Here is a 10357-nt window from a genome sequence, read left to right as displayed (position 1 = left end):
TATTTTTACTCTCCATCAGTGCTGCTCAGAGTCAAACAACACTGGAGTCCAAACTGGAGGCCCTGCAGTGCCACTTCACCTGGGATCTGGACCCCAGCAGGACCAAACTTTTCCAGTATGTATACACCTCTCTGTCAGTTTATTTCTTTCATGAAACATGATAATGTTAAAGATACACTTAATAAAGGCTATATGAGGTGAAAAAAATGCCCCCTAATACTCTGGCACCGACCCTGGCCAGACAGTCCATAATGCTTATCTCTACACTCCCTCCCTCATCTCCCTCCCTCTCCTCCTCCCTATGAGATTGGGCCAGCCCAGTGTCAATTAAGGATAATAAATGGGTCGATTTACCTGTTTCATGGGCCAAAAAATAAAGAAAGAAAAGACATACGTCAACCCAAAAGGACGTCGGTCCACCGGGAAAACGCCCGGTATGCCAGATGGCCAGTCCAGCCCTAGAGGAGGGGCATTTGAGCATAGAGTCTTGTGTTCAGTCTTAATGCACCTTGACTTTCGTTTCCCAGGAATGGAAACCTACAGCCACATCTGAATAAACTAAAACATGACTCATCAAATTTGTCATGATATTTTTTCTTAAGTTGATTTAAAGTTAGAAAGTTCTATTTCTTCTTGGGGAATATGATGCCACACTGAGTGAAATATTCAAACCCAAGATGCCATATTCTTTATGGCTGCAACATCTTATCAAATGTTAAGGTGACATGTGTATTATTTTATATTTATATGTATTTATATATTTAGTAGCCTATATGTGGACACACTGAGCAGCGGGTATGAAGAGCCATCAGTTACCTGGACACACCTGCATTATGACTCTGCTGTTACCTACTGGTGTAACCAGGTTACTGTTGGGTTACCACTTCACACTGACAGGGAAACACTTTGACACAAAGGCTCGTATTTGATCATTTGTCACCTGTTCACATGTCACCTTGGAGTTATACAACTGCATGTGTGCAATGTTCATCCATGTTGACTTACAAGTTGAAAGTTGTAGTTTGATTAACGTCCATCAGCGCCCTGTGTAGTACAGTACTGCAAGATAGTGAAGCCTAAATGAATTTCTTGTATAATAACCACCAAAACAAAACAACTTTAAGATTTCTTAGGGTACATAATGTATATTTATTTGTATTAATAGACTATTGTGTACAATTGAGACACAGCTTGACATACTTTATACATACAATCAGTTGCATCTGGCAATAATATTCAGGTTACATCAAATTATCGATAATATTATCAGAGAGTTTTATATTTCACTACTCCAAAGCTTACAGACATTCAAATTACATATAGTGTAGTTCTTATATAAACTTAAAATACAGTGCTATGGAATAAAAACAATCAACACAACAGGAATTTAATAAACACAGTGATTACATGTAAGTTATGAAAACAACACTGATCAAAATCTATTTTAATAAATCATGTGATACTGAACTATGGTAATAACATTTGAACATGTCCACAGTGGATGTTATTTAAAGGACTAGTGTTATTGAATGATTCAGCCTGTTTAGTACAGATTGAGTGTACTACTGCTGACAGTTTTTCAGAGCAAATGAGTAGATTTTTAGATAGTTTAAAAAAAAAGCTTTTGTCTTCCATTAAATGTACTTAAGTCTAAAAACGTGCAGACACTTGTTGAAACCTGCCTTTAAAGGATACAGCTCAATCAATAAGTACGTACAGATTTTTTTAGGTAATGCAATACCTACATTTTGTTCTGGATTTAGAACCAGTGATGTTCAAACGCTATGGCTCTTGCAGGTTTGCCAGAAACTCCTCTATTTCTCTACACATTGGGCTCCTGTTTCTGTCTTTAATGTTCTTCAGAGTTGTGATGCTGTTATCACGATAGAAGGATTGTTGCGGTATCGCTGCCGCCTTCATGTGATATCGTATTGAACTTTGGTACTCCTTTCGATCGTAGTATAAATATTTAGCGTAGTGGTTGTAAAGGACCTGCTTCTCTCGAGGTTCCAGATCCCTTTCTAGCAGTTGCCGATACATCTGCTCAGCTTTAGTCTGGCTTTGATTGAATTTTGCGTACATAAATGCGAGATCTATTTCCTTCATAAGTGAAGAATGAGGGTAAAGAGAAATCACCTCCTCATGGAGACTGATTGCTCTGTCTATCATGCTTTGCTTTGGGCGACTGTCCCTGAAAAGCATGATCCACCATTTGTAACAGAGTGCAGCACATCTCTTCAGATAACGCTCATCTGGATGGTTTTCCAGAGCCTCCTCTGCCAATTCAATGGCCTCATCAATAGAAACATAGTTTCTGTAAACCATCATTAATGGTCTCATTCCACTGTAGCTGCTGACGGGATTTCTCAAAACCTTTCTGGCTAACTCTCGAGCTTCATCTTCAATTCTCTCTCCTTTCCTAGCACATTGCTCAAGGTAGTAAACAGCGAGGTACAAGTTCTCTGGATCCTGTTCCTTGGCGATTCTCACTTTCTCCAACATGTCAGCCTCCAGCTCCGTGTTGCTGTCTTTAAAAGCTCTCTCTAACCCTAAGACGTAGCTGGTGTTCCACTCCACCATGTCCGGCTGCATCTTGATGGCTCTCTGGAAGTAATCTGCAGCCAGCTTTCTGTCTGTGCTGTACTTCATCAGGGTCCAGGCTTTTTCAGCGTAGATCTCTGGATGGAGCTCGTCCTGGGATGGAGATGGGTATTTATTCATCAGGGCGTCGATCTTTGTCAGGTAAGCCTGACTCTCTGCTTGGTCTCCCAGGTGGTGGTTCAGCCAAGCCAGGTTCCCGTAGTTCACCACTAACCAGGGACCCTCATCTGCACTTCTCATCTGGCGGAAGGCCTCTGCAGCCTTGTTGAACAAACTCTGGGCGTCATCAGTCAACCCCAGCTTGTATTGAATGAACCCTCGCAGGTTGTAAATGTGACCCAGCCAGCAGTTTCCCTCCTCTGTGCCGATGTCCTCCAGCTGGTCCCTGAGATGGAAAAGTTTGGTCCTGCTGGGGTCCAGATCCCAGGTGAAGTGGCACTGCAGGGCCTCCAGTTTGGACACCAGTGTTGTTTGACTCTGAGCAGCACTGATGGAGAGTAAAAATAACAAATATTAAAACACATAAGCAGTAGGTTAAAGTAATCTGCTCTTAATGTACGCGTGCTATGTTTGGATAACCACTGTTCATCTCATGTGGAGGAAGGGAGGAACATAGAAATGGAGTTAGGAGCATTGAATGGACAGGAAGGAAATAAGGAGGGAAAGATTTTCTTTTCTATTTGTTAGTTGCCTTCTAGAGCTGGAAAACAAAATAATTTCACTACACGTTGTACTGTGTATGGTTATATATGTGATAAATAAACGTGATTTGATTTGATAGACAGAAAGGAAATAAGGAATAAGGAAGGAATGAAGGGGGGTGGAAATGGATTAAAGAGTATTATAGGATAGGAAGGAAATAAGGAAGGAGTCATGAAAGAAGAGAGGATAGGAAGGAAAAGAATATGGACCAACAGACGGCTGGAAAGAAAAAGTTGGCTTAAAGATAATAAGGAAAAGCAAAGTACATAAAGAAGTAAAACTTGAAATGGGAACAGAGGACAAAGGAAGGAAAATTAGTGGATGGAAAGGAAGTAAATGGGTAAGGAAATGAGGGAAGGAATGGTTAAGAGAAGAAGTAACAGAGAGGATAAAAACATGGAGGACAAGAAGGAACAAAGGATGAAAGAAAACACAAAGGGGAATGAGGTATGCAATGAATAAATAAATAAAGGAAGAAACAGAGTGAGGCAGGAGGAGAAAAAGAAGGAGGGGAGGACACAGGGGAGGAAGAAAATACAGAAGGGAATAAGGCAAGAGATAAGAAAAAGATGGCTGAAAGAGGTAAGGAAGGAGGAGGCAAGTAAGAAAGGAAGAAAATGACAGAAATGGTGTGAGACAGAAGAAAGCAAGGAAGACAGGAAGGATGAAATGGTTTAATGATAATAGGATAATAACAACAACAACAACTGTAAGAGCCAAAAAATGATGCTGACACATACTGAGGTTGTGGTGTAATTCACTGTTAGGAACACTAGGTGGCGCTGTGTTAATTGCCTGACCCAGCCACGGGTATATAGGTAGGACGTGTTGTGTTGACGTCAGGGTTTAGCCCAGAAGGGCAAAGGGTTTTTGACCGCAGTGACGCTGATTTAGTTGCCGTGTTGTGTTGTTTGGCTTGTTGTTATGGAAACCAGACTTTCTTCTTTATTACACTATCATGAATAAATGAATTGTTATTCCGAATCCAATGAGCGGCCTGAGGATCGGTTTTGTTCAGCACAACATGCAGCTAAAGGTAACATCAACAGCGAAAAGTGCGTCAGTCCATGGCTAATCACCTCAGTAGCTAAAGTAGTAGACTTAGCTCCTACAATTAGTCAAAAACCAGCTCCAGTTGGAACTTCGTTGAAACTGCGTAACGTTTGGAACTCAACGGAGGCGACGCGGGAGGACGAGGAGAGCTGCCGGTGTGGATTTTGGCTACGTTTGGAGGACGTATGCAGCCATCCATGGGTGGTAGGACGGAGGAGCTACGGAGCTAATGCTAAAGCCGGCTGTGGAGCATCGGACCACTGCAGAACTGCAAAGCACCCGACGCGGAGGTATGGTAGCGCTACACTGTTTAATGGCCATTTAAAGTTTGTGCACACATATGAGGGCGGAAATCCAATGCACTGGTTGCCGAAGTGGGCGGACTTTGGACTTTGCGCTGACTGTTTGTTGCATTGACTGTCGCGGCGAACTGTTAAGTGTCTGACTGTTTATCATGGAGAATCGTGAAGCGGCGTTTTATCATCAGGAGGACAAGTGGAGCACCTGAGGTCAGACAATGGTACCAACTTCATTGGGGCAGAAAGAGAACTGAAGGAGGCCCTTGCTGCTTTGAATCAGGACATGATTCAAGGAGCTCTGTCATGGACACCGGCCTTTCTTCTTTATTGAACTATCATGAATAAACTTTTAGAAAACAATTGATTTATAATAATTGTTAAGAATAAGAAAGAACATAAACATTTTAAAATTCGTGTGGCCCTAGCTGAAAGGGAAGAATGAAGAAAGGAAAGAACATGAAACAAGAGAGAAAAGTAAGAAGCCTACATTATTTACTCCAACAATGATATGAAATACAGAAGCAGCTACTCACCTCATCATTCAGCTGTTTCCTCGACTCAGTAGTTCTCTAAATATTGGGCTGGTTTTTGCTCTTGATGCTGGATTTGGGTTCGCTGGTATAAAGTCAGTGATGTCCAACTTCTGCTTTGTTATAAATTATGTGATGTTGTTGAGGACGCAGCTTTAAATGCTCTCACTGAAGTCGAAGCAATGCGAAGAGGCGGGGCATTTGCGTGTAAAGCCTTTTGTTCTGTTTTAATGCACCTTGACTTTCGTTTCCCAGGAATGTAAACCTGCAGCCACATCTGAATAAACAAAAAAATGACTTATCAAATGTTGTGATTATTTTTTCTCTGAAATTGAAAGTTAGAAACAGTTTGTTTCTTCTTGAAGAACACATTTTTATTTATTATCTATTTTTATTGAGGTTTTCATAACAAACATATTAATAAAATGCTCATTCTCTGAAGCTAATAGGCAGTAGGCAATACCATCAAATTATTATTCAAGTAAATAAAAAAATAGTAGCCTAATTAAACAGAGGTGAAAATATGTTACAGTAATTACAATATACATAAATCCTAAAGGTCACATGGGCTACTACACTTTATAATCTTATTCCAATTGACCCCCACCCCCACATGAATATCCAGGACGCACAAATTTGGCCAACAAGTGATTTCAGTTTCCTTATCTGGTTAACCTCCCACATTTATTAAGTCTCGTGTTCTGTCTTCACCTTGACTTTCGTTTTCTAGGAATGGAAACCTACAGCCACATATGAAGAAACTAAACCAAGACTCATAAAATGTTGTCATAATATTTGCTCTTAAGTTGATTTATGGTTAGCAGAACTCAGAAACTATTAAACTTAGGAACTTCAAATTTGGTATGATGGTTGACAGTGTGGTCTAGTTGTGCCTTTTGGGGGTTAGAAGTCCATGGAAGCATATTCCGCATATGGAGAAATTAAACCATCACTCATGAAATGTCATAATACTTGCTCTGAAGTTGATTTATGGTTAGACACAGTTTTTTTTATTATTGAAGATATAATAACCTATAGATGCCACACTGAGTGAAATATTCAAACCCAAGAAACCTAATTTTTATGGCTGCACTTTCTCATCAAATAGAAATATTATGATGTCATGTGCATCACCTTAAACACATTTATAGAGTATATGTATATGTACACTTTGAGCAGCGGCCATCTGCATTGTCCATAGGTTATATGAAGAGCTGTGACAGTGGTTGGAGACGGAGAGACACCTGCATTATCAAGTCAAATTCAACTTTATTGTAATTTTTACACATACAAAGTACAGGGTTAAAACGAAGTGTCGTTGCTCACGAACCAAGGTGCAAACACAGACATACAAAAACAGTCACAAACATAGAACATAACACAGTGAACAAAGTGCAAAGTGCAAAGTGTAATTAATTATGACGCTCAGCTGCCTCCCACTGGTGTCACCTGGTTACTGTTTGGTTATCACCTCTCACACTGACATAAAAACTCATATCTGTGATGGAATAATTGATATACAAGTTATCTTTGGAAGGAAGAGATCCGGAGCTGATGATGTCTTACAAAAGAAGGTTTATTGAAGCTTGGCCAAGGAGAATTGACAGGTCTCCACAATAGATGCTCTCTGCGTGAAGGCCTCACAACTCTGCCCTTCCTCCCCGGTGCTCAGTGTCTTACCCCTTATCATGTTTTGACTTACTTCGCTCCTCTGGCATCTCTGACCCTGGTTGCCTTAGCGACTGGCTCTACGGTCTCCACTACAGGCACAGCTGTACAGATAACGGTGGCTCCTCTAGACAGGACTCCAACCCAAGAATGTCAACAGAGGGACACTCTGACAAACACTTTGACCTTTCTACCAATAAGAGAGGAACTGATGGAAAATTCCATCACAACCCCTCCTTTTTGATCGACAGATCAACACTAATTACCCCTCCCAGTGTGACATATCAATTTAACAATTGAGCACCAGGGAGAAGTCAGGGCTGATCCACCCCACGCAGTAGTGACTAATTTAAACAGTCAAAATCCAAAAACAGTTACATATCATGATTATTAAAAAACTCACCCTTAACCTCTAGCAATGACCTACGAGTTCCGTCTTCAAGCCAATTAAGGCCTCCTAAGGAAAATTACCTGCAGACCTCCCAAACCCCATAAAGGTCTAGAGAGCTCTTTTGACAGGGGTCGCAGGTCACATGCATCTACTGACAACTGGCCAAAAACTCCGCCTCGGTTTCACAGGAGATGGAGCAAAAAGACCAGATGCGCTATCTACTCTATCTGGAAAGGACAAAGGTAAAACCTCAGATCACAAAAGAGGGAAAATCCATATTGTCACATCCGTACAAACCGATCATCTTCAGGGTGAGCTAGGGTGATTTACCTGATTATGTTTCAAATATAACCAACACACTTGATTAAATGACATCACATGTTACATTTTAAACTTAATATAAAATCAATCTTCCTTCTTATACAAGGAAACAGGATAGATAATAGAATTAGAAATACATGGCACAAAATTTAAGTAAAGAAGTCATTTACAAATCATAAATCATAAATCATTGTTTCTCTTTTTGAGATAAAGGTATCCTTACCCACAGAGGTACCCGGAAGCAGGATGCAATTTCACCCTCCTTTCGGACACCATCAATGCAGTTCAGACACCCCCCCCTCAAATCCTCCAGTCTTTTCCTCAATTTTTCCTAAATCAATCATGCAGAATATCAGTTCATTTTACAGAGAATACACTTTTACTATTAATCCCTACAGCCTTTAATATCAGGATACATTGATATAAAATTCACCAACTAAAATAGAAAACCTTAAACAATTAAACCTTGAGAGAGTAACTGATTCAACTCATTCTCCGTGTTTTCTGTCATCCATGTGATGAGTGTAATGTGTATGCAGTATCTTTATTGAAAATGTGAGTGTGTACTGAGGTGTGTGGCTTAATGTGATGTGTGTGTAATGAAATATAAGTATGTGTGTGTGATTACATGTAATATTGCTTTGATTTTAACCCACAGAATCATAGGGATCAATAATGAATAACATTGATTATATTAGAGTAATCTGGCAAAATCAAACCTTAATCAAACACAAACATGAAAAATAAAAAATGATCACATCTGGAGAAATGTGGGATTACATATCACATGTTTCCCTCTCCTCTTCTCCCTCCTCTTCTTCCTCCTCCTCCTCCAGACTAAGATCTTCTAACCCCAACCTCTGAACCCAATCTTGAAACTCCGCATTACCAAAAGGCCCGGTCTCTACCTGATGGAGTGCCAGGCCTCCCACACTTACACGGACCTGGGGAGGCTGTAACACGGTGCTAGCAGTTTTCTGGATCAGAGCTCTGATTATTGCCCCTAAACATGTGAAGAGGAGAAGGAGAAGAAGAATGGCCGTGTTTGAGTGGTCTCTGGTCTTTAAGTGGCGTTTTTCCTTCATTTAGTTTTGCACGTATGGTATAAATAGATTCAAAATATGTTGTTGGTGGGAGGAGATAGTTATATTCTTGCATCTCTTCAATCCGGACAGTGTTGTCACAGCCCTCTACGTGACCTTTGACATCTTGATAGCTCACGTCCCAGTCGTAACAAACTGGGTGGAGCTTGAGCTGTTACTCTGGCTCTTTTCATGGTTGCAAGCACTGGGTTGCTCGTTGTTTTACCTAGCTCAAGGCTCAGCTCAGCACCTGGAACATGAGAGCCCTTATGCTCCGATTTCCTTGAATCAGGTTGCTCGGTCCCCTGACCGAACCCACTCAGCAGTGCGAGGAGAAGGAGTGACCATTCTGTCACTTGCCACATCCCTGCGTGCCCTCTCCCGTAGCACAAGGTGCTGCTCTGCACCTTGTAGCATGAACCCATTCTGCTTTGCCCTCGACCTTCAACGCTGTTTTGGTCACCAACAGCACCTATTATGGGCCTTTCACCTGGGAGACAAACAGAGAGCACACCTTGTCCAAGGACTTAATTAGTATTTTGATCACCAACTTTGAAACGGGTGAATTGGCTCCACCGGGGGTTTTGGGAGCCGTTCTGCCACCTGTAAGTGATACCTTTTTAAAACTTTGGTTAGTGCTTTAACATAATCAACCAGGGATTCCTATGTCCAAAGAAGCAAAGTTTAATGTGGTGTCAACGGGGGACTTGACCCTGTTGACATTGCTCTTCCTATGAGCACCTCGTGTGGGCTTAGCTGTGCAAACACAGACATACAAAAACAGTCACAAACATAGAACATAACACAGTGAACAAAGTGCAAAGTGCAAAGTGTAATTAATTATGACGCTCAGCTGCCTCCCACTGGTGTCACCTGGTTACTGTTTGGTTATCACCTCTCACACTGACATAAAAACTCATATCATTTTTATTTTTCACTTGTTCACCTGTCAACGTGGACATACTGTTATGCAGTCGTATTTTTTTAATCTTTTCATTTCATTAGACGGATACTTTTAACCGTTAAAACGTTTGATTTTTAAGTTTATTTTATTTTAATTTAATTTATTTTAATCTACTGTTTATTCTTACATTTCATTGTGCAAACCTGCATTGTAAAATGGCAAATAAATGAACCTTGTAACATTGTAAATGAGTTAAATTGGAGCAGCTACTTACGTTTACAAACTGCGCAGTTTACATAAACCACGTACGACGGGACATTTCCCGCGTATGTTGCTGTAGTTAGCAAAGGCGGAGCTCAAAGACACAAACGCTGCTCAACTACACCAGAGGTCTGTACTACGAAGCGAGTTCAACATGCCCAGGGTATCTTCCCGTTATCTGGCTTCCCTAACCCTAATAAACGAGATCCCGCTAAGCGGTCCTACAAAGGTGGTTATCAACTCGTTAAACCAACCCAGGGTTTCTCCATCTGGTTATGAGCACATTCACATGAACAGGGAGGTGTTTGCAGCATCTGGCCAATCACAGGCATGGACAAGTCTACTGTCAGCAGACAGACAGAGCGGCACATTTTACAAAGAAAGAGCAAACTATATTAGACAAATATGAAGAAGTTAAACACTTAATCCAGATTTAATGTAACACAGTTGAAGCTGCCAAATGCAGGAAGGACAGCTGGTAAAAGAAAAAACTCCTGATGTATGAATGCGTAAATGAACAGATTTATTAATTTAACGGAACACTC

The 10357-nt window shown here is 40.8% G+C and overlaps 2 protein-coding genes across 2 annotated transcripts in view; both read right to left on the bottom strand.

Annotated features, from left to right (window-relative positions):
- The window catches only part of orc1 (origin recognition complex, subunit 1), a 303843-nt gene that overhangs the window by 82350 nt on the left and 211136 nt on the right, over window positions 1-10357 (bottom strand). The window lies entirely within an intron of this gene.
- Window positions 1135-5377, bottom strand: LOC141768246 (interferon-induced protein with tetratricopeptide repeats 1-like). Its single transcript, XM_074636351.1, has 2 exons — window positions 5189-5377; window positions 1135-3088 (listed from the first exon to the last, which is right to left on the bottom strand). The coding sequence occupies exons 1-2, from the start codon at window positions 5194-5196 to the stop codon at window positions 1783-1785; spliced, it is 1314 nt and encodes a 437-aa protein (XP_074492452.1). The 5' UTR covers window positions 5197-5377; the 3' UTR covers window positions 1135-1782.

The sequence above is a fragment of the Sebastes fasciatus genome, chromosome 5, assembly GCF_043250625.1.
Source record: "Sebastes fasciatus isolate fSebFas1 chromosome 5, fSebFas1.pri, whole genome shotgun sequence".
In the NCBI taxonomy this organism is placed as follows: domain Eukaryota; kingdom Metazoa; phylum Chordata; class Actinopteri; order Perciformes; family Sebastidae; genus Sebastes; species Sebastes fasciatus.
This window is presented reverse-complemented; position numbering and strand designations above follow the sequence as displayed.